This window comes from Pecten maximus, chromosome 15, assembly GCF_902652985.1.
Source record: "Pecten maximus chromosome 15, xPecMax1.1, whole genome shotgun sequence".
Classification (NCBI taxonomy): Eukaryota; Metazoa; Mollusca; class Bivalvia; order Pectinida; family Pectinidae; genus Pecten; species Pecten maximus.
The window spans coordinates 32,593,238-32,618,705 of NC_047029.1; the positions used below are offsets into that span (position 1 = coordinate 32,593,238).

Here is a 25,468-nt window from a genome sequence, read left to right on the forward strand (position 1 = left end):
CGGCAGTGAGAGGCTTTATAGAAACAATCCGGAATCTAAGGAAACTGACAAAATTATATTTAAAGAAATGCTCTTTTTATTTAGTGTGTGCTTCAATTAAATTGTGACTATGAATATTCAACATGTCACGTATTTATCATTCATTTATTTTGGTGCTTTTGCGATTATCAATTATTTGTACGAAATAAATCGGCTTTAAATTTGTAATCACAATCAAAGCGTCTAAAAGATATTGACAGCATTGACGCAAAGCCGAAGTCTGATGGTGCAACATTGTGGTGTTAAAATAGCTCAAAACTGTTTATATTTAGCATGACGTCATAAAAATTGTATATAAACTCAATCAAGAAATCAAAATGGGCATACTTACGTCAATCAACAACAAGCAAGAGGTGTGTATATGGTGGTTTGTTGGGAGACGTTCGTCATGCTAGTTACAATGTGATTTCTCGCACATGTAACACGTTACATGTAATGTTACAGTAATGGTTATAGACAAAAGTGTAACTGTAGAAAATACTGACGGTTTTTAATTAACTTTGTCACATTTTCAAATGATATATTCAAAGCTACGATTGCAGATCAATAAATATACTTAGAGTGTAAAATTAGTGTCAGTATTAGATGTCATGGTTTCCATCACAAGCAGAACCATGCATCTGTTACATTCACAAGTTGCATTTTTGGCATCCGTGCATGTATATTTTCACAAACATTACCGTTACATTAGCCATTGAAAACTTGGCAGAAGTTATAAACTCATAATGTTGAGGGGGAGTAAGTTACCATGGTAAGATAGTCAAGCAGTTTCCTATATTGACATGGCTACATGTAGTTAGCCAGAGTTCATCGGTTATATCCGAGCAGAGGTACTTAAATAATAATAATCCCAATAACCCTGATAGTTACCAAATGGAAAATGTAGGGAGGGGGGGGGGGGGAGTTTTTTTAATAACGTAGGTCTGATGATTGTTGGATTATTTGATTTTTTTTAAAATCCACTTTTTTTGCTTTACATTTTCAGAATGATTAGAAAAGACAAAAGATAAGAGAATGATTTAAAGGCTGTAGCTTGTATTATTTTTGTATATCTTCTGCCTGATTATTTGATTTTTAGAAAAAAATCTACTTTTTTCTTAACATTTTCAGAAAGATAAGAAAAGACAAAAGAAAAGAGAAGATTTAATCAATGGCTGTAGCTTGTGAAGAATCTTACAACACACTATTTTCATCAAATATGAATCCTGATCATCAAATGTACAATAACCACCAGTTCCATCAAACACAGCAAGGGTACTTTGATCCTTCACAGTTGTATTATCCAGGGCCTGCTCAACAATTTCCTCCAAGTCCAATTTTTCAACCATTTCACTACGCTGGCACACCTCAATTTTTCCCACCTTCGCAAAACCATAGTAATAATTCTCTTGGTGGACCACAACTACATTTTTATGGCCAGGAAATGAACCAGCCAGTTAGCAATAATAGAGGTCGAGGAGGCAGAAGAGGAGGTGGAGCAAGGGGGAAGGGGAGACAGTACAACGATCCCCAAAATTTTCCAAAAGATCGCCCCAATAAACCCCCGAAACAAGAGGCACCAGTTGTTGAAAAATCCGATGCAGTTGATGAATATTTACAAAGTTATATAGATGGAGCATTTGATTATGATGAACATGTAGAAACAGATTCTAAAAGTAAGTCAAAACAGGCACCAAATCAACAAAGAAATAATAGTTATCGTCATGGAGAAAGTAAATTTGACAGGGGAGGTAATGAAAGAGGAGCTAATAATCAACGTCAGAATTATGACAGGGAAAATGTTGAAAACAATGATCCACGTTATTCTTATGGTAACCGAGGAGGACGGGGCAGAGGAAGACATGAAGGGTCAAGGTCAAATTATGATCAAGACAGAAGATCATTTAGTTCAAGAAATAGAAACGATAACGTAGATAGAGGAAAAGATCCCAAAACTAATGAGAGAAGAAATGGAGGAAAGTTTGATAAAAAAGTAGAAAATGCCAATGAAAGTGCTTACCATGATCAAAACAAAGGAGATCATAGCGGAGAAAATAAAAAAGATTATAGGGACAAATACACCAATGAGAGAAGAAATGGAGGAAAGTTTGATAAAAAAGTAGAAAATGCCAATGAAAGTGCTTACCATGATCAAAACAAAGGAGATCATAGCGGAGAAAATAAAAAAGATTATAGGGACAAATACACCAATGAGAGAAGAAATGGAGGAAAGTTTGATAAAAAAGTAGAAAATGTCAATGAAAGTGCTTACCATGATCAAAACAATGGAGATCATAGCGGAGAAAATAAAAAAGATTATAGGGACAAATACACAAAACCTGATGAGAGGCAGCAGTTGAACAGTAGAAGAGGTGAGAGGTCAGGAAGGGGAAGACAGTCCAATCAGGGACATTCATTTCAGGGTAGACAATATGATGATGATTATGATCCACAGAACGATAACGCTTCAGATAACACTTTCAAGGATAAAAATAGACAAATGCATCCAAACCGTGATAAATACCGCATGCCAAGGACTGGGTCAAGAGGTCAAGGTCAGCGATATGTAGCCCGGACACTTTCTGGAAAGGTGGATGAGAGTCAAAGAGGTACTTCATGTATTTTGTAGAGATTTTTCTAAAGAATTTGAATACCATAGTGTTACTTACTGTATCTATGGTTTCAACATGTTGAATTATTATATTGGTGTGATATTTATATATAAAGCAATGTGTTGTCATTAGGCTTCGCTAATGAAACTGGACAATGAAGTCTAAATATTGCAGACAAATTCAGATCTAATTCCTTAATTTGTTTACACTACTTCGTTAATGTAGACATATGATTCCCAGATCTGTCTTTATCAGTATTTTTCTTTTGTTTTATGAGATAGTTAAATGGTTAATATTGTTTTCTTTTTCTGAAAGGTGTTTTGATTGATCAGCTGACCAACAATTCCTATGAATGTATGGTGTGTTGTGAGACGGTTCGTTGCCAGAATGCTGTATGGAACTGTTCCAACTGTTTCCATGTGTTTCATCTACGCTGTGTCAAGAAATGGGCAAGGTCTTCTGCGGCTGTTGATGAAAGTGAGTTTATGTGTTAATGAGATATAATGTCGGTACAGGTGCTATAGTAATCACTTTGTGTGGGTATTAGCCAAATAACATCTATATTTCAGACTAGATTGTACTGTATTTCTGTGAAATAAAACTCACTTTCCTACATATGATAGGTGAAGAGAGTGGATGGCGATGTCCAGCCTGCCAGAACAAATGTGACAAGTTCCCATCCCAGTATAGATGTTTCTGTGGTAAGTTATTTAAAATTTTCCAGTCAGCTATACATTTTTGAGTGATTTCACAACAATTGCAAAACTTATGCTACTGTAAAAAACCAGTGTATTTTGCACATGTACTTTTTGGGGCTGAAAATGATGGAAAAAAACTTCTATCTGATATTTTGCGCATGAAAAAATTTGATCAAAAATTATGTCCAGGAGGTCCCGAAATCGATGTAGTTGCATTACTCAAATCTACACCATATTATCAAAAATGGAATTGTTATTGAAAAAAAATAATTTTAAGATGGGGATGTGTATTAAAAAGTAAATAAATGTATCTTTCATGATTGTCTCCCTTTATATTTCCAGGCAAAGTGAGAGACCCGGACTTTAATCGGATGGAAATCCCACACAGTTGTGGGGAGATGTGTAGTAAGAAAAGGGCAGATAACTGTCCGCACCCTTGTAACATGTGAGTGATATAACTGAGTTTTTATGTACTGGTTTAGAAAAAAAACAGGCAGTTCTCAAATACAGACTGAGCACAGTGAGTTGGGAACGAGTGAAATTTATAGTAGTCTGGTGTAATAAGAATCAATCTGTACAGTTAAAAAACACAACTTAGAAATTCTGGAAATTGGGTATATTGAATTTTGCAATGTGCATCATGACATCAATATTGGAACAAGAAGTGAATTAAAAAAGGTCTTCATTGTGGGGTAATATAAACTATTTATATAGATAGCATATGCTTGTATACGTTAATCTATTATTCATTAATATTTTATGAGAAAAGAGTGGACATGGTGTCTAGTGACCTGATATGATAAAGTTTTGATTGAGGATGTTAGAAAAAAAGATAGATCAATCTGATTAAACACTGAACCCTCCCGCTCTATTGTTCTTGATAACAATGTAACATTTCAAGTTACAAGGAATATTTGATATGTTGAGTATAATTTGTAAATTAACTAACCCAAGAAGAATTCAAAGATTTGATTTTAAAATTGTTTTTACGAAATATCACAATATTTTTATATAGATGTAATGTGTATATAACCTAAAAGATTCGTACCAGAATATTAGAACAAATTGTTTAGTTGGAATCAAAGTCAATCATCAAATTCTTGGCAAACTAGCTGTAACACAGTTGAGATATTTATATTGATTCAAATAAATTATTTTATTTGTTTGAACTTCCTTCTCAGTTTATGCCACCCTGGTCCATGTCCGCCATGTAATGCTGTCATCAGTCGTTCCTGTGATTGTGGAAAAACCACGTAAGTATGATCTGTATGTAGCTTTGTGGCACAGAGAATGGAGTTTTTCCCTGCTAATCCCCTTTTCTCTTCTTTTTCTTTCCACTTGAAAGAATGAATAACTTAATAAGGGCTTTTTATGAAACATATATGACATTGACTAAAGTATTGAAAAACAATTTCTTCTGGTGGGTCGGGGTTCAGAAAAAATGAAGGGAAGACTGTAAACATGGATACTTTAATTTTAATATTATAGTGATTTTTGTGCGGAAGAATTTCACTAAATTTTGATTGTGATAATGGTAGTTTATCTACAATGTTTCATATGTTAAGTACTCTCATTGTGCTAAATTGATCATTCCGCTGATCCTTTTAATGAAGTGATTTGTGTACGACAAAATAAGTACATGTACAGTTACACCAGTTAAAAACATTCAAGGGAGGTAACTTAAATAATGTAGAGCCATTGTAATTGTATGTTAACATGTTATTAATTACAGCCAGACTATGAAATGCAGTGCCATGCAGATCATCAAGTGTGAGGAGAAATGTAATAAGCAGCTCAATTGTGGCAAACATTTCTGTAAGATCACCTGCCACGCAGGGTCATGTTCAATGTGTGAGGAGGTCATTGTACAAGGTAAGGTTACCTGCCAAACAAGGATGTGTTCATTGTATGAGGAGGTCATTGTACTAGGTTTTCAGGTTATAATGAATGCCCCAGGTTTGTTCACTAGACAAATGCTCTTGAGAATAATCTAGAATCTAGAAGCTAGAATTTGCTTGGTAGAGCTTATTCAGAGGGCAATTTGGGGCCAAATCAAATTCATTTCTCATTTGAGAACAAAATCACAAAATTTGCAGTTTGCTCTTGAAAATTTTCCTCCAAATTCACCAATTTCTTTTGACATAAAGACCTGTGAACTGAAACCTGCTAGGGTTACACTAGTACAGAATGTAGTAAATAGTTATTTTTCCATGTGAAAGTGTTTGAAATACCGTTATGTTTCGGTTTCAGAATGCTATAAGGGTCACACCAGTAGGGAAGTTATTTGTGGAACAAAGGCCTCTTTCCAGTCCTCCTTCAGCTGTAACTCGCCATGTCAAAAGTGAGTTATCTCCCCTGGACATCCATTGTTCAATCAAGAACCTATTGTTCATCAGTAAAGTAGAGCTGAGTATTATCAAAAATTTCATGATAAAAGCTGCAATGCATTAGTATCATTTTAGGAAATTAAACAGGACATCAAAAACAAAAAAAATCTAAATTTGTACATTTATTCATGAGTAGTTTTCCATGAAGCTTATAGATGCCAGGAAGGTATGTTTTTCATGCCACATTCTGTTGCGTCCCCAATGTTTGTTTTGCACAAGGGACATAACTTTGTAGATATTTAAACTATTAGGTGTCGCAACGCAGTTTTCACAAATATCTTGATATGTGGAAACTAATGGTATGATATATCCCAAAAATGAAAAAAAAATATCATCAATGTATCAATGAATTATTACAGTGCAACATTAAAGTACAAAATCACATTGAATGTACATATGTATAACAAAATTTTAACATTATATTGTGTTCTAAAGATTATAGAGCCTGATAAAACTAAAATATTAAAAAAAAACTGTTTATCTCCATGATAAGTTAAGTCATTATCAGTAAGGAAGCAGATGTACAACCATAACAACATTTTGGTGTTTAGGACCCTGGAATGTGGTAATCACACATGTGAAGAGATTTGTCATGAAGGCCCCTGTTCCCCGTGTAGTCTTTCCCCATCAGCAGTGATCACTTGTCCGTGTGGCGCCACCCCACTTACAGACCTCAGTTCTACTCCAAGGATCAGCTGTCTCGACCCTATCCCCACTTGTGGTGCTATTTGTAACAAGACTTTGAACTGTGGACCTCCAGGTAAGTAATGAGTGAACAGCATTCATACCTCTCAAATGTGCAGTTAAGCATTGCTTTTCAATTGCAAGTAGATCTTTTTTAAAACAATTTAAATTAAAAAGAATTTTTTTCATATTTGTTATATTTATCTGTTGAATTATGTCATTTTATGGTGGAGATTGTAGAAAAGACATTACCTTGATGTAACAAAAAAGTCAGATTATGATCTACAAATAAAACTTTAATCTAATGATTATTGATAATTATCTATGATTACTGATAAATATGTATGGCTAACGATAATTATCTTCAAGTATTGATAATGTCTGTATCTTGTTCTCATAGACAATCATCATATCTGTAAGCTGCCATGTCACGAAGGTGCATGTGGGGCTTGCCCAGGAGAAACACTCCTCAAATGTCGATGTGGTACACTAGAGAAGAATTTTCCCTGCACAGAGGCTCACAACATCACTGGTGAGCTACCGTTCTGTTTGTATTCTGAATGAAGATTTCATCAGGACTTGTATGTGTGTAAAACAAAATTAGTGTTTTGAAAGATAAAATGACAGTCCCACTCTCATTATTACTACAAATACACATTTAGTTTTTAACTCATTATACAGTAAAACCTGTTTTATGTAACTTTCGAAGGGAACCAGTCAAAAAGGTCACATAAGACAGGTGGTCACTGAACACAGGATACAGTTTTTGGTTTATAGTCTGAGGTAAAGACAACAAAGAATAGCACTGTATGTATATCATGTTTATCATATATTCTGTTAAATTAAAAACTCATGCAAGATTTCATTTTATTCATATCATGTTAAAAACTCTTGCAAGATTTCATTTTATTCATATCATGTTAAAAATTCGTGCAAGATTTCTTTTTATTCATATCACGGAATTTACCAAAGTTTTACGACAATTTTTATTCTACTACCGCCTTCGACTATAAAAGAATGCGCTAATACAGGTTTTTGGCTATGAAGGGGGATACAAACAAGGTCATTAGTCGTCTTAGACAGGGGGTCACTTAAAACAGGTCTAAAATTGTAGAGAAATGCATCGGGAGGATTAAAAAAATTATGCTGAAGACAGGAAGTCGCTAAAAACAGGGGGTCACTAAGGCAGGTTTTACTGTGTTAACATCATATGGAGGTGGTAGACATTCTGTTGTTCATTACCTGGAATATGTAATGAGAAATCAAACAATACTTACTGTATTACAGATAATCATTTGTTGACAAGTACCTGGCCTGCAGTGAAACCTTCATTTTTGCAATGTTCAGAATATTTTTTTCTTCTCTAAATGAGAAAATAATATATATATCACAAATCAAAATAATGGTATTTAATTTTGACTTTTGTTATCATTGTCTACGCTGACTTGGTAGTAACTGAGGTATTGTAAAGGTTTATATCTTGATGGTTCAGATTTTGTTGTTTTAGGCAAAAATGTTTATTTTCCATAGAAATCAAGTAAAGAGCCTTAATCATGTTTTATATATATAAAGTATTAATAGCTCTTTTCTCAAAAATAGTGACATATAACTTCTTGAAAATAACTTTAATTTGCATGAAACTTATTCAGTGATGGTTGGTCGAATGTGGTTGAAATAACAATTATACTGGCCTAGTTTATGGATGTTGTATTTCATACATTCAATTTTATTTCCTCAGAGGAGAATCCATTCCACTGTGATAAGCGCTGTAATAAGAAGAGGCAGTGTGGGCGCCACAAGTGTGGACAGATGTGTTGTGTGGTGAGTAAAATATAAAACAGTACAAGCATTTTGGTGAAAATATGTTATTCAATACCAAAATTTCTGAGTTTGAGTTTCCCAGAGAAAGAGTTGATTCTGCTTTTATTGAGGAATTTTCAAGAAGAAAAAAAAAAGCTTCAGATATAGAGGTATATGAAACAATATTTTTATCAAATCTGTTTAAGAAAGCTGAAAATTTAATCATAACGTAGCGAAATGTGGTTACACAGAATATTTGAGTCAGAAATTGAGAATAACATGACGCAATATTTTTTCTAATGTACTTTCTACTTTTCATTTATTGATAATTTTTCATCATATTATCATACAAAAAGTACTTACTTACTGACGATAGATTCTATTATCACCAAGGTTGATCCATTTATCAGAAGGCAATAATAATTAAAAGGTAAACAAATCATTCAGGAGGGATTAGAGTTACCAATTACAATGTAGTTGCAATAAAATGTAACACATTGATGTGAAATAGAAGAATTTCTCAGGAAAAGTTGCTTTATTTACTGTATTTTCATTGAAATCTTAAATGAATTTATGAAGTTTTCAGAATTGTGAATTGATCATTATCCTAAACTATCTTGTGTTGGAACAGCTTGAAAAGGAGAATCACTTCTGTGACTTAATCTGTGGGAAGAAGCTGCCGTGTGGCCTCCACAAATGTGACGAGCCTTGTCACCGTGGCAACTGTCCTCCCTGTCTTTTAGCAAGTACGTTTCTACTTGATTCACTTGTTGTTAGCATAATGTGACTGGTTTCCAATATTTAAATTCAAAGTACATGTATGTTTTCTATTTTGAAAAAAAACCAAATCATTTTACAGTTTCAATATCATCTTAGTTCAAGTCTTCCATTTTAAAACCATCTGAGAAACCTGTAAACAAGTTGCTGAAAACATTGTATACTTACTGAAATCATCTAAAAAATTAGTTAAACATTTTATTGTAAAACATTGATAAAACCAAATAATGTTGATTTGATAGTCTTGTTTTGATAACAAATTCGATGATTTTGAGTGTGATTTTTGTATCCTGAAGGTTTTGAGGAGCTGACTTGTTACTGTGGCAGTGAGGTACTATTCCCGCCGGTCCCGTGCGGTGCCCGACCACCTGAATGCTTCAAGAAATGTACACGGACACACACCTGCTCCCACCCAGGTTTGTACAGGCCACATGGACCCTTTGTTTTTGGTGCCATTACAAAATTTTAATTAGGAAAGAATGATTCCTATGAATTCAAGGAATGTGTTAAAAAGCACAGAAGTCATCTGTATTTATTCCCCGAAAAGAAATTGAAGTGTTAGATACTGACTTGAAATGAGAAAACCATTGATTGATTTTTAGGAAGGAAGGTTAAAAGGTTCATAAAAGCTTGAATAGGCCCTATAAGAATCATTACATAGCTGCCTTGAAAAGCCTTCAAAAATATCCCTTGAATTAAATAAAATGAAACCTGTATGAACCTCTTGTTGAAATATAACATTAGGAAAAATTGTGAGTGATGTTTACATCAGCAATAATCCTTACATGATCATACGTTATATTCCACAGTGCGTCATAACTGCCACAGTGATGAGAGTTGCCCCCCTTGTACGGAGCTTACACAGAAGTACTGCATGGGAAAACATGAGGTATAATCAGTTTGTGTTTGTGAGAATGGGGCCATTTTGGCCGAGTGGTTAAGATGTCCCAACACTTTATCACTTGCCCTCCACCTTTGGGTTACGAGTTCGAAACCCACGTGGGGCAGTTGCCTGGTACTGAACGTAGGCTGGTGGTTTTTCTCCCCGGGTACTCCGGCTTTCATCTACCCCTTAAACCTGGCACATCTTTAAATGACCCTGGCTGTTATCAGGACGTTAAACAAAATAAACTAATGTTTAAAAAGGACGGAAATACTATGTTCTAGTTTGAGTATATGTACTATTGTGATGTTCGTTTCTGTATTATGCTTGCCTGTAAACTGAAAATATTATAAACAGTTCAGAAGACACTCGAAAAACAACAACATCTTTTTAGCCCACCATCATCAGATGGTGGGCTATTCAAATCGCCTTGCGTCCGTGGTCCGTTGTCCGTCCGTCCCTCCGTCCGTCCGTAAACAATTCTTGTTATCGCTATTTCTGAGAAAATACTGAAGGGATCTTTCTCAAATTTCATCTGTAGGTTCCCCTTGGTGCCTAGTTATGCATATTGCATTTTGGGACCGATCAGAAAACAACATGGCCGACAGGCAGCCATCTTGGATTTTGACAATTGAAGTTTGTTATCGCTATTTCTCAGAAAATGCTGAAGGGATCTTTCTCAAATTTCATATGTAGGTTCCTCTTGGTGCCTAGTTATGCATATTGCATATTGGGACCGATGGGAAAACAACATGGCCGACAGGCAGCCATCTTGGATTTTGACAATTGAAGTTTGTTATCGTATTTCTGAGAAAGTACTGAAGGGATCTTTGTCAAATTTCATATGTAGGTTCCCCTTGGTGCCTAGTTATGCATGTTGCATTTTGAGACCGATCGGAAAACAACATGGCCAACAGGCAGCCATCTTGGATTTTGACCATTGAAGTTTGTTATCGCTATTTCTGAGAAAGTACTGAAGGGATCTTTCTCAAATTTCATATGTAGGTTCCACTTGGTGCCTAGTTATGCATATTGCATTTTGGGACCGATCGGAAAACAACATGGCCGACAGGCAGCCATCTTGGATTTTGACAATTGAAGTTTGTTTTCGATATTTCTCAGAAAGAACTGAAGGATCTTTCTCAATTTTCATATGTAGCTTCTCCTTGGTCCATCGAATTGCATTTTTGGACCAATCTGAAAACATTGTCGACAGACAACCATTATCGCTAAATCTCAAATATCATATACATTGTATAAGTTTCCCTTGTTTAAAAAGCACTGGAGGGATGTTTCTCAATTGATACAGATTAGAAAGAGGAAGGGAAAAAAAAGAGAAAAGATCAATCTGACATTGAACCTATGAAGATCATTCAATGGTGGGCGCCAAGATCCCTCTGGGATCTCTTGTTACTTGTTTGGGAACTCCCATGAAAAGTGGAGGCAGTCTTAATTTTATTGGCTCATTAATTGTGATAATCTTGCCATATGGAAACTGCCTTGACTTTCCAAGGGATTTCCCAAGCTATTAACACGAGATCAATTCATCCATATACAACCCCTCTTTCAGTAACTGGATTTAAGAAAATCAATTAATAGTTGTATGTTTTTGTTGAATTCAGTTTTTTTCATAAAATCTTTTTCTTTGTAGTTGAGGAAAAACATCCCTTGCCACATCAACGATATCAGCTGTGGTCTGCCATGTGATAAAACACTACCTTGTGGTAAACACAAGTGTATCCGCACCTGTCACAAGGTAAGTGTGTCTCAACAAACCAGCTTGTATGATTGTTCGGGACAAGTAAAACGTCAGACAAGCTTATATATGTGACCGGCCGGATGAAATGTGATGTCCATGCTAAATATTTGACAACATTTTTTCAACAAAATACTTTAAAATTGCAGTTAGGGATAAGTAATGTTTTGCTCAGGACAAGTAGATAAGTAACTCTACTTGTTCGTTAGTACGAGTTAAAATTTTAGGGTTTTTTGATCCCTTTGTGTGGGCTTTACATGAATAATGTCAATTAGTTTGTCATGTGACCAGTACTGAACTTGTAGGCCATTATAACACACATCACAAGAGAAAAGATGCAATGAGGGAGGATGGGAGATAACTCTTCCATCGTCCGCAAAGATACATTTAGATCATGAAACTTGTATACTGGAACTTATTATCAACTTTATTTTAGGTCAGATGGCAACTATTTCTTTTGTAACTTGTTTTTGTGAAGATTGTCATAGTCCAAAAAACTTTTGGTAAATGATTTTGAACTTAGTTTTGATATTTTGAAAATGTAGAGTATGCTATAATAATACTCAAATTAAGATTGTGAACATTTTGGTTAAACAATTCATTATGTCTTATATGTTATTTTCAGGGAGAGTGCCAGGAGGATGGCAAGAGTTGTGTCCAGCCCTGTACTACCCCTCGGTCAGTCTGTGGTCACCCATGTGGTGTACCGTGCCACAGTGGTCAAGACTGCCCTGCCGTCCCATGTAAAGCAGAGGTAAGACCTCCGATAGCAGGTCATCTATATAACACAAAAGTGATATTCACATACAATATAGACATTAAACAAGAAACCCAGGAATCTTGTATGACCTCAGTTCTTCTCAGTGGGAATGGATGGTAACATTTACTTGAAGTTCAAAACATGCAAAAAAGTATTGGGTAAAAACTTAAGAATTTTATTTTTATTTAATTTTTTTTAATGCAATTGATGACTGGCAAGGACATTTCATGTGTTACTTTTGCTATAGATAGTGGATCATTCATCAATTGGAATGATATTTTTGCATAATTCCAAAAATTGGTTGATTTATTGTTACAATAAGATAATCCCTAATTGACTGTAAAATAGCCTGGCATTGTTTATTATATGTAACCACTACAATGAGTTAAAATCATCTGTTAGAAGGTGTATGTTAGCTTGAGCAGTGGACTACTGAAAACAATTTTACACAGATGTTTAAAGATGGTTGTTATAGAGATGTTTAAATGATTTACATATGGTTGTTATAGAGATGTTTAAATGATTTACATATGGTTGTTATAGATATATTTAAATGATTTAAATATGGTTGTCATAGAGATGTTTAAATGATTGATGTGGCTGTTACAGAAATAATTGACATATGGTTCTTTACCTGTTGTTTCAGATCATCATTAAGTGTTGTTTACCTGTTGTTTCAGATCATCATTAAGTGTTGTTTACCTGTTGTTTCAGATCATCATTAAGTGTTGTTTACCTGTTGTTTCAGATCATCATTAAGTGCCCGTGTGGAAGGAAGACAGCCCGACAATTCTGTATGGCTGGTGGTTTGACTCCTGAGCTAGAGGAGTATCAGAAGTAGGTCTAGAGGAGTATCAGAAGTAGGTCTAGAGGAGTATCAGAAGTAGGTCTAGAGGAGTATCAGATGTAGGTCTAGAGGAGTATCAGAAGTAGGTCTAGAGGAGTATCAGAAGTAGGTCTAGAGGAGTATCAGAAGTAGGTCTAGAGGAGTATCAGAAGTAGGTCTAGAGGAGTATCAGAAGTAGGTCTAGAGGAGTATCAGAAGTAGGTCTAGAGGAGTATCAGAAGTAGGTCTAGAGGAGTATCAGAAGTAGGTCTAGAGGAGTATCAGAAGTAGGTCTAGAGGAGTATCAGAAGTAGGTCTAGAGGAGTATCAGAAGTAGGTCTAGAGGAGTATCAGAAGTAGGTCTAGAGGAGTATCAGAAGTAGGTCTAGAGGAGTATCAGAAGTAGATCTAGAGGAGTATCAGAAGTAGGTCTAGAGGAGTATCAGAAGTAGGTCTAGAGGAGTATCAGAAGTAGGTCTAGAGGAGTATCAGAAGTAGGTCTAGAGGAGTATCAGAAGTAGATTTGATGGTGTATGTGACTGAGAACTGGTTCATGTATAGCATTTAAAACTTGCCAGCCATTCTCATTATCAGCCGGTACTCTCAGTCTGTGCTCTGTCTACGACATTCTGCAGATCAATTAATGTAGACATACTCATTTCAGCACACTTAAATTTTAGTTAATAACTGAACAGATTTAGTTTAAAGATGAATTGACACTCCCACAATAATTGTAGAAAATAATTAACAGTACCAGCATTTAGCAAGATCATGATTTAGTGGAATGTCTGAAACAAGCCGCTAAAATAAGATAACCTCTAAAATATGTACACATACAGTAGCTCTTGGTTTGTTGATGTAGTTCAATATAGGTTACAAAACATAGCAAATCAACGTAAAGGGTTGTTTTTTACTGAGTTTCATGCAAAAAGTATAAAGTTTTGTGGAAATTATGAAACAGTGATAATTTTCTTTATAGAAATGTATTATGTCTCCCTTCAAGAGAATTACACAGGTATATATACTCTATACCTGATACTATAATTGTTGTTTTGTTTGTAGGATTACCGTACAGACCCTAGCCAGCACCGTTGGTTCTGGTCAGTCAGTGGATATCTCCAACTTAACATCAGCAGCCAAGAAAGTCAGCAAGCGACAGTAAGATCACTTGATATTTTCCATCATACTTTTTCTTGGAATGAAGACTTCTGCTTTCTCTGATAGAATGAAGGCATCTAAATACAAGAGGACTTTTGTCGATTTTATTTTTTTCAAATCTATACATTGAATATGACCTTAATTATCATGGCAAAATGACAGACAGAACGTACCTTTAGGCATTGATCTGTCTTTATCTGGCATTTATAGTCAATATAAACGACAGAGGTTTGCAGGCAAGCATTATGCTGTACGTTGGTGCAATGTCATAAGACACAAACATAATAAATTATTACTTTTGAAAGTCCGCTTGGTACAGTGATGGCTGCAGTCAGCAGTAGTGTACCATACAGAAGATGGAATCATGTGATCATTGTTTATTTATTTGATGGTGTTTGGCGATATAAATTTTGGCAAACCAGATGCGAACCTACAGAGTTAAAGCTCTTTCTCACTTAACACTACATTCCAGAAATAGGTCACTTTGACTGTAGTCTTGACCCATTTAATACAATGTAATTTATATGTAATCATAAAAGTATTGCTTGTACTTTTGACAAAAAAATGCAGAATTTTTGTCTTCTTCAGACTGGAATGTGATGGAGAATGCGCCATCATGGAGAGGAACAGAAGAATGGCACTAGTTCTGGAGATAAAAAATCCCGACCTCAGTTCTAAACTTGGTAACCCATCATACAATGACTTCCTCAAAGAATATGCCAGGTAGGTACCGTCCCGTGATAGAAAGTAAGCATGTAAACAAATGTTGGTGTGTACAGTCAAACTTCGATGTTTCGAAGTTCAAGGGACTAACAGAAAAACTTCGAAACAGCGGGACTTCGAATTATTCATGGTTGACAATAGATCGATGTTTTCTTGATAATGACCATATCTGTTAAAGTTATATGTCCTCGGTGTCTTCGTGTTGACCGTCGCCTGTCAGGCTCACATCGAAATGTTTAGTTAATTTACCCAAAACCCAACAAAATAAAAATACTTTTCATCAATTATACATTAGCATTTTTTAATTAAACAAACTATGTATATGTTACAAAGCACTTATATCCCGGCTTATAGATAAAACAAAAGTACATTGCACACTTACGTTAACGTTTTTTCTGCTAAAGGCACACGTGTTTACGTTATGTGCATGTAAAATACGGAATGCCGATCACTTGGAGAATGCATGCTTGAATGACAAATAACCGATTTACATGGATATTTATGTATAAGTTTGAAACGTGACACTTTGAATATGAGTGAAGACATCGCTAATTGTTTGTGTTTCAAATTGATCCGCTTGTTTCACTGTTCCGTAAAATTTACTCACCAACCGCTGATTTCAATGGCGGCGGAGACGACTTCTGGTATGGTTTACCGGAGTGATTAAATGCCATGGCTTCAAAATATACCATTTATCTATCAATTTAGTCTGATTATTAATTAACCCCATGATCGGGAGTGACAACGCACGCTATCGTTATCCCTATTGTCAGTCAGGACATTTTTGGGAAGGGTGTGAACTCTTGCCGCGGGGGTCACGACAAACACCTGTCCAGTGGTCAGTACAGGTAAACTTTTTGTTCGAATCATGAGATGTCAATTACCTGTAATATCATAGCTAACGGGCCATGAAAAAAGTTCGATACATCGAAAACTTCGATTTATAAAAATTCGAATCATACATAGGTTCGTTAGTAGCGTTATATAGTGAGGAAATTCGGGACCAAGCAAAAAGTTCGATACAGCGAGAAATTCGAATCAACGAAGTTCGAATCATCGAGGTTTGACTGTATTTATGTATGATGATATTTAATTATAGTAATGCTCTGGCATATTTCTGTTTTAATTCATCAATGCTATCAACATCTGTCATTGTGTAAAGAAACATTTTGAAATTGAAAGATCTGAAAAATTTATTAGAGATTACTGGAAAAGTGGGTTATTTTTTTTGGCTGAAATCTATGAACCATGGTGTTAACAATCTTGTACTACATTTCATTTGGCAGAACAAACCCACAGAATGTTGCTTCCATTGACAAGGCTTTCTCTAGTCTGGTCCAGAATGCTAAAGGGGTAAGTGTATAAAAGTTTCAGTCTACGATGCTATTAATGGGAAAGTTGTTAAAACATATCAAGGCTATTGCTGGGACGAGTTGTTCAAATGTTTATTGGCTTAATCACTTGATTAGTGAACATATCATTTCTCCTTTACTTCTAAACCTGAGTGTGTGTATTTCTTAAAATTAGGTGGTAGGAAGAGACTGACAAATGCTGTAGTTTCATTTAATTTTGTCAAGTTAGTTTAACCACAAATTATTTTATCAGGATTTTGAAATTATTAAATGAGATATATAGCCTAATCACTTTTTGAACAACTTTGCTCAGAGCGCTAAAGGATTAAATTAGTGAGGTGTGTGTGTGTGCAGGTGTTGTGTGTATGAACATGTACATTGTGATTTATTTGTGTAAATATATATTTGGTACCATTTGTTTGAGTGAAGTGAAAATGGTATTTTTAATATATACTACATTATCATATTATGACAGTCGAATGAATATGATATACTATATATACAATGATAATGAAGAAAGATAACGATAAATAATATTGATATTAAATGAAGAATGATAATGAAGTATGATAGTGATATTATGAAGAATGATAATGAAGTATGATAGTGATACGTGATATAATGAAGAATGATAATGATAATAAGGGTTGTGATGTTTAAGCTGTAGTTACATACTGGTACCTATCGTAGAGCCTGTGCAGTGAAAATAGCTAGTTTGGTATGTTGACCGCAGGGAAGGCTTAGTGTCTATCTGACTTAGGCATAGGGCAAAAAAACAGAGTAAGGGGCTTTTATTATTTCACATTCAGCATATGTTACAACACCCACAAATGACTGACATCCTTGTATACAATGTATATACTGTGTCATTTTCTGTTACAGTCCAAACATCCTCACCGTTCCCACCAGTTCCCTCCCATGAACAGAGATCAACGACGAGTTGTACATGAGTTAGCAGAGTTCTACGGCTGTAACACACAGAGTTATGATACTGAACCCAAGAAGAATGTCGTAGCTACAGCATACAAGTAAGATATTTCATTTTGTTCGGTAAGTTTGTTTGTTACTGGTACAGGACAGTTTTGAATCTGTATACCTATAGTTTTGATTGTGAATTAAGTTTTATGTGAAAGAAACAACAAGGATCCAGATGGATTTGCTATAAAACTGATTTTGAGGAACTTGGAACTTCCAACTTTTATCCCGCTTACAGGGTTTTTTCAAAATATTAAATTTTTGTAAATTGCTAAATTATAAATTGTGGTTCGTAAATAATATTTTCCCATTTCAAAATTCTTAATGTATGACATATTCAATTTATTATTTTACAGTTCAGATTTAAAGAATATAACTGTCTAATAAACAATAGTCTATTGTATTCTGTTACATCCTTTGAATATAGTTTGCTTATTATTGCCTTTTAGGGAAAAGTGTTGGTTGCCTTCGGTTACTTTGACTGCTTTGATACAGAGGGAACTACACCCTAAAGCTCCAACCCCTATCCCTCACGTTCATGATGAGGAAGCCCTTAGGTGAGTAATCTCCCAATTATTCAGAGGGACTTGTATTCTAAAGCTCTTAACCTTCATTCCATGTGTCCATGACGAGGAAGAGAAAATTATACCCAATGATAGAGAGGTAACTGTTCTCTTAAGATCTAACCTCATCCCACATATCCATGATGAAGAATTGTGATTTATCTCCCCTGACACATCCCACATATCCATGATGAGGAGGGACGAGTTATCTCCCCTGATACACCCCACATATCCATGATGGGGAAGGACGAGTTATCTCCTCTGATACACCCAACATGTTCGCAATGAGGAAGGGCGAGTTACCTCCCCCGATACATCCCACACATCCATGATGAGGAAGAGATGAGTTATCTCCCCTGATACACCCCACATGTCTGTGATGAGGAAGGGCGAGTTACCTCCCCGATACACCCCACATATCCATGATGAGGAAGGGTGAGTTATCTCCCCTGATACACCCCACACACCCATGCTGAGGGTGAGTTACCTCCCCGATTCACCCCACATATCCATGAGGAAGAGCGAGTTATCTCCCCTGATACACCCCACACACCCATAAAGAGGAAAGACGAGTTATCTTCCTTGATACACCCACATATCCATGATGAGGAAAGGCAAGTTACCTCCCCTGATACACCCCACACACCCATGATGAGGGTGAGTTATCTCCCCTGATACACCCCACACACCCATGATGAGGGTGAGTTATCTCCCCTGATACACCCCACACACCCATGATGAGGGTGAGTTATCTCCCCTGATATACCCACACACCCATGATGAGGGTGAGTTATCTCCCCTGATACACCCCACACACCCATGATGAGGGTGAGTTATCTCCCCCGATACACCCGACACACCCTGATGAGGGTGAGTTATCTCCCCTGATACACCCCACACACCCGTGATGAGGGTGAGTTATCTCCCCTGATATACCCACATATCCATGATGAGGGTGAGTTATCTCCCCTGATACACCCCACACACCCATGATGAGGGTGAGTTATCTCCCCTGATACACCCGACACACCCTGATGAGGGTGAGTTATCTCCCCTGATACACCCCACACACCCGTGATGAGGGTGAGTTATCTCCCCTGATACACCCCACACACCCGTGATGAGGGTGAGTTATCTCCCCTGATACACCCGACACACCCTGATGAGGGTGAGTTATCTCCCCTGATACACCCCACACACCCATGATGAGGGTGAGTTATCTCCCCTGATACACCCCACACACCCATGATGAGGGTGAGTTATCTCCCCCGATACACCCGACACACCCTGATGAGGGTGAGTTATCTCCCCTGATACACCCCACACACCCGTGATGAGGAAGGACGAGTTATTTCCCCTGATACATGGTATAGCCCTAACATGTTTATCAGGTGTTAGCCTCCAGGTATCACTTATTGTATGTTATTTTGCTATGACCTATCAAAGAAACTTGTGTAGATGTGAAGGCCACTTTCTTTTCTCAAAATTATGGTTGCTATGGCAACTGGTGACTATAAACAGGTTTTCCTATAAGAACCATAACTTTAAGTTTGTCCGGACAACTCCTCCTAAACCGAAGGGCCAATTTCATTGAAACTTCACACAAATATAGAGGACCATGTGAAGATGTGCATGCCATTTTCTTTTTCTCAAAATTATGGTTGCTATGGCAACTGGTGACTATAAACAGGTTTTCCTATAAGAACCATAACTTTAAGATTGTCCGGACAACTCCTAAACTGAAGGGCCAATTTCAATGAAACTTCACACAAATTTAGAGGACCATGTGTAGATGTACATCTCACTTTCTTTTTCTCAAAATTATGGTTGCTATGGCAACTGGTCACTATAAGCAGGTTTTCAGATAAGAACCTTAACTGTAAGTTTGTCCGGACAACTCCTCCTAAACCGAAGGGCCGATTTCAATGAAACTTCACACAAATATAGAGGACCATATGCAGATGTGCATCTCACTTTCATTTTCTCAAAATTATGGTTGCTATGGCAACTGGTCACTATAAACAGGTTTTCCTATAAGAACCATAATTTTAAGTTTGTCCGGACAACTCCTCCTAAACCGAAGGGCCGATTTCAATGAAACTTCACACAAATATAGAGGACCATATGCAGATGTGCATCTCACTTTCATTTTCTCAAAATTATGGTTGCTATGGCAACTGGTCACTATAAAGAGGTTTTCCTATAAGAACCATAACTTTAAGTTTGTCAGGACAACTCCTCCTAAACCGAAGCGTCAATTTCAATGACACTTCACACAAATATAGAGGACCATATGCAGATGTGCATCTCACTTTCTTTTCCTCAAAATTATGGTTGCTATGGCAACTGGTCACTATATTACTGGGTTATCTTAGTTAGCCTCTAATTAACAGTTCCAATTCACCATTGACTCATGCAGATTGCGGGGGTATTAGTCAGCCATCCTGGCGACAGTTCTAGTTATAATTAAGAAATATAGGCTGGTACATATGTTGTGAAAAGTTGAGACAAAAAAGATTAAGGTACAACTGTACCTGAGTATTCATGTTTGATCATCAGAATAAATTAATTTCTGTTGTTTGTCCATGTTTGTGAAAACGTCACAATATTTTCATAATTAAGAAAGGTCTGAAATGTTAAATATCTATAAGTTCTTGATATTTTATTATAAGATTTACTGATTATATATAGACGTAGATGTATCAATAATTTAGTATTAGGTCAAAATGATATACATGTACATGTATATACAATGTACATATGTAAATGAAATGGGCCTTGCGTGATGTTTACTATCTAGAATTATCAGATTACTTTTGGGTTATCTTACTAGTCCGGTCCTGTTTACATACAATCGTGATTATACACTGCCTTCTTAAAAAACCTTTGACACAAATTCATCTTGATAGCTTATAGTAAGCTCAAATGAAATTGTTATACTTTCTTGAAAGTTCTTTTCTTGTCAGAAACAATTTCAAATTCATTAAAAATGTTCTGCCTTCTTTAGTTTACAGAGGCAAAACTTATTTTTAAAAGTGTTAAAATACAACATATTACTTTCTTTTTTTTCTTTGTAATGTATACATATATAAGCTTAATTTATATTTTTTTTAAATATGAAACAAGTCATATCTTATACCTATCACTCTGAGTCTCATTGGCCCAATTGGAAAGGCATGAGGGGTAGAAATGGTCTTAATGAAAAAAATGATGGCATTTTGTAGATATATCTGAAAAAAACAAATATTCATATAGTGTTACATTTTCAAGATTTATATCTTTCAAACTCACATAAACTTTGATGAATTATAGAAGCATTATGCTAACAAGTTGTCAAGTGAATTTTAAACATTTGTCATAGGACATGAGGTGGCCAGTATAAATATACTTGACCTGCATGTAAGTCACATCTGCAGTGACCTTAACTTGAACCCCATGTCCTGTCATTATAGATAGCACAGCATTGTACAATGTCAGTTGTACCTGAGGACACTTATCTGATAACCTGGATTCCAAACCAAAAACACCTTAGTTTTCTCTTACAGCTGTATAAACAAACCCCACCTATGTGTCAATATAAGTCATTTTTATGTAACAAAATTCTGTCTATAAACATCACCTGTATATAGGAGATCCTTGTTTATTAAGATCATCTGTATGTAACAAAACCCTGTCTATAAGGGTCACCTGTATGTAACAAAAACCTGTCTATAAGGGCCACCTCAATATAGCAAAACCCTGTCTATAAGGGCCACATGTATGCATGTATAACGAAAAATACAAAATGTGTCTATAAAAGTCACCTGTATATAACACAAACCTGTCTATTAAGGCCACCAGTGAGTATTAAAAACCTGTCCATGGAGGTCACCTTTCTATATCAAAACAAAAACCTGGTTATAAAGGCCTTCGATATGTAAAAAAGTCTTGTCCATAAAAGTAACAACTATGTTAACAAAAACTTCTATAATAGAAATCACCTGTCAATAAAAGTGTTCTATATATAACCCAACCATGTTTATTAAGGTCACATATATAACAAAGCTCTGTCTATAGATGTCACATATAAAACAAAACCCTGTCTATAGAGGTCACATATAAAACAAAACCCCGTCTATAGAGGTCACATATAAAACAAAACCCCGTCTATAGAGGTCACATATAAAACAAAACCCCGTCTATAGAGGTCATATATAAAACAAAACCCCGTCTATAGAGGTCACATATAAAACAAAGCTCTGTTTATAAAGGTCACATGTATATAACAAAGCCCTGGCTATAAAGGTCACGTATATATAACAAAGCTATAAAGGTCACGTATATATAACTAAGCTCTGTCTATAAAGGTCACGTATATATAACAAAGCCCTGGCTATAAAGGTCACGTATATATAACAAAGCTATAAAGGTCACGTATATATAACAAAGCCCTGGCTATAAAGGTCACGTATATATAACTTAGCTCTGTCTATAAAGGTCATGTATATATAACAAAGCTCTGTCTATAAAGGTCACGTATATATAACTAAGCTCTGTCTATAAAGGTCACGTATATATAACAAAGCTCTGGCTATAAAGGTCATGTATATATAACAAAGCTCTGTCTATAAAGGTCACGAATATATAACAAAGCTCTGTCTATAAAGGTCACATATGAAACAAAGCTCTGTCTATAAAGGTCACGTATATATAACAAAGCTCTGTCTATAGAGGTCACATATATATAACAAAGCTCTGTCTATAAAGGTCACATATATATAACAAAACTCTGTCTATAAAGGTCATGTATATATAACAAAGCTCTGTCTATAAATGTCACGTATATATAACAAAGCTCTGTCTATAAAGGTCATGTATATATAACAAAGCTCTGTCTATAAAGGTCACGTATATATAACAAAACCCTTTTTATCAATGTCACATTTATATCACAGAACCTTGTTTATAATGGTCATATATATAACAAAACCTTGTTTATAAAGGCCATCTGTATATAATAACAAAAATATTTCTTCTCCCCTTCAGTGTACTTTATAGCTGGTTATACTTTATATAAACCCCTATATAATGCCCACCTGTCTATTAGGATCATTTTTTTCCTCAGCCTTTGCGTGACCTTATATATGCAGGATTGCCTGTTTATTTTAAAAGTATCTGCCTGTGTTACTGGTTATAAACTGTATGCCTTTTCTGTTTGTAATTATTGATGTTTACATTTACTGATGTTGTTATCACATGTTTAACCCTAATTATGTGTAAATATTATTTCTAGCACTAATTAATGACTAGTTAAGTATTTTGAAAGTCAGTGTTATGTATTAGTTAGCGCAGACACAAGCCAAATGGACCTCTTGTTGACTTTTGTTTTCTTGTTACAGGAAATCAGCATCTGCAGCCAAACAAAGCACCTCCCTACTACCAGGACAATCCACGAAACCTGTGGCATGGGCTTCAAGGGAGACTACCCACACTGTACTCAAAAAGAATACGAAAGCAGAGAAACAAATTGATTATTTTGATTTTTCTGTAGATTGATACATAAACAAAATGTACCTAACATTTAAACTTTTTTTTTTGTACATGTGTATATTCTTGCTGGACAACTTAAGGTCCTTTATATATAATTAGTTTGCACTACTGTTAATTCTCATTATGATTGGTCTTGATTGGCTCTCTTTAATACCATGTGTGAATCAAAATGTCTGACGCATGAGAATAGATGTCTCTTAAATGATCTTTTATGGAAGAATATTTGACTTTAAAGAATCCACATAAATTTTGAAAGTGATAGGAAAGTTAAGTAAATTTGTAATTGGAGTATTAAAATTGTTTTTTATTTGTTATTATTGACTTGAAATTATTGGATGTTTAAAAATAACATATACAGGATTAGTGCTAAATTTGTCTTTATGACAGCAGTGTGTATGTAGAGAGTGTGCCTTTTGGTGTCGTTTTCAGCATTTGATCACCTATCCATGATAATTTAAGTGCCTAATGGTTATAAAGGTCAGGATAGTTTAGTATGTGTGTTATTATAAACCAGAGTGGCATGAAATATCAATCTAATAAAAAAACACTTGGACCTTTTGTTTTGTAAAAAAATGTCAATCTAATAAAAAACAGATTTGGACCTTTTGTTTTGTCATTTTCAAAAGAAATGATTTGTACATGTCTAGAAATATCTTAATGTGATAGATATTACAGTGCTTTTCCTGATCTACATGTACTAGCATGTATCATTTAGAAGTGAAAACAATGATCAGTTTTCACAGAACTTTCTGGATCTTGTGTAGTGTTTCGTTATATTTTACCAGTAAAAACACAAATTTACCCCAGGTAATGTGTCTGGAGTTTCTAGACTGCTAGGTTTCCGTCTCATGTGCTATTGGTTAAAACTGGCTATAACAACAGGCTCCAGAATACACAAACAGGCCACTGGTGAGTCTGAGTCTGTGAGTGTAGCCAGTTTTAGGGGACCACCCATAGATCAAGCCTTTTAGAAAACTTAATCTCCCTGACACAGGTTTTTTTCCATATAAACGACTTTTGATTACCCAGTTTATATACAAAATACCACCAATATTGTTACAAGTTAAATAATTCAATAAGATATATATGTATATTTTCATAATATATTTTCTGAAATGTAAACAGACTCCCCAGACCCACCCCAACAAAAAAAAAAAAAAAATATATATATATATATATAGAAAATGTTTAAGTTGACGACATGCAAGTAAAATATATATAAAACTGATAATTGACAAAAGAAGACGTTACATTTTTCACCTGAAGATCTAATAGAGTGAAAGCGCTAGTGCAAAATGTAACGTCTTCTTTTGTCAATTATCAGTTTTATATATATATATATAATGATAAAATGAAGTTGAAAGGAATGTGTTTTTGAATTTGATTGGTTATGATATTGCTAAAGATGTAAATTAAGATGAATAATTTGGGAGAAGTTTATATATGTTTGATTATTAAAACTGATATGATTGATTTATATATGGTTTGTATTTCTTTCAGTCATTTCGAAACTACATTGGCTCATCTTGCCTAGAACTGTTACCAATTCATGAGAAGTTTGATGAAAATTGAAAATCAATCTGATGATATCTGATAACTTTCACAAGTTTAACAAACAACATAAGCTCCTGTAGAGACTATGATACCACTTGATGGACTAACCCAACACACAACATCTCCTGTAGAGACTATGATACCACTTGATGGACTAACCCAACATACAACATCCCCTGTAGAGACTATGATACCACTTGATGGACTAACCCAACACACAACATCCCCTGTAGAGACTATGATACCACTTGATGGACTAACCCAACACACAACATCCCCTGTAGAGACTATGATACCACTTGATGGACTAACCCAACACACAACATCTCCTGTAGAGACTATGATACCACTTGATGGACTAACCCAACACACAACATCCCCTGTAGAGACTATGATACCACTTGATGGACTAA

The 25,468-nt window shown here is 35.4% G+C and overlaps 1 protein-coding gene and 1 long non-coding RNA gene across 2 annotated transcripts; one reads left to right on the forward strand and one right to left on the reverse strand.

Moving 5' to 3' along the window:
- The first annotated feature begins 231 nt into the window (after positions 1–231).
- Positions 232–24,665, forward strand: LOC117343636 (transcriptional repressor NF-X1-like). Its single transcript, XM_033906079.1, has 23 exons — positions 232–392; positions 1,150–2,627; positions 2,946–3,107; positions 3,254–3,331; positions 3,671–3,773; positions 4,510–4,581; positions 5,061–5,200; positions 5,579–5,669; positions 6,267–6,475; positions 6,800–6,931; positions 8,138–8,220; positions 8,831–8,945; positions 9,273–9,392; positions 9,786–9,865; positions 11,511–11,615; positions 12,241–12,369; positions 13,124–13,212; positions 14,264–14,359; positions 14,948–15,082; positions 16,369–16,435; positions 17,317–17,462; positions 17,859–17,966; positions 23,351–24,665. The coding sequence occupies exons 2-23, from the start codon at positions 1,190–1,192 to the stop codon at positions 23,505–23,507; spliced, it is 3,855 nt and encodes a 1,284-aa protein (XP_033761970.1). The 5' UTR covers positions 232–392; positions 1,150–1,189; the 3' UTR covers positions 23,508–24,665.
- On the reverse strand, positions 23,799–24,964 carry LOC117343637. The gene is made up of 2 exons (XR_004536048.1): positions 24,104–24,964; positions 23,799–24,055 (listed from the first exon to the last, which is right to left on the reverse strand). It is a non-coding gene; the product is annotated as an uncharacterized LOC117343637 (long non-coding RNA).
- Between the last annotated feature and the right edge of the window lie 504 nt (positions 24,965–25,468).

What these genes read in the sequence shown, in the direction of transcription:
- LOC117343636 (XM_033906079.1), top strand. Translation starts at nt 1,190, where the DNA reads ATGGCTGTAGCTTGTGAAGAATCTTACAACACACTATTTTCATCAAAT. An exon ending in GTGGACAGATGTGTTGTGTG is followed by an intron (nt 8,221 to 8,830) that starts GTGAGTAAAATA and finishes GTGTTGGAACAG; the next exon opens with CTTGAAAAGGAGAATCACTT. An exon ending in TTCCTCAAAGAATATGCCAG is followed by an intron (nt 15,083 to 16,368) that starts GTAGGTACCGTC and finishes TTCATTTGGCAG; the next exon opens with AACAAACCCACAGAATGTTG.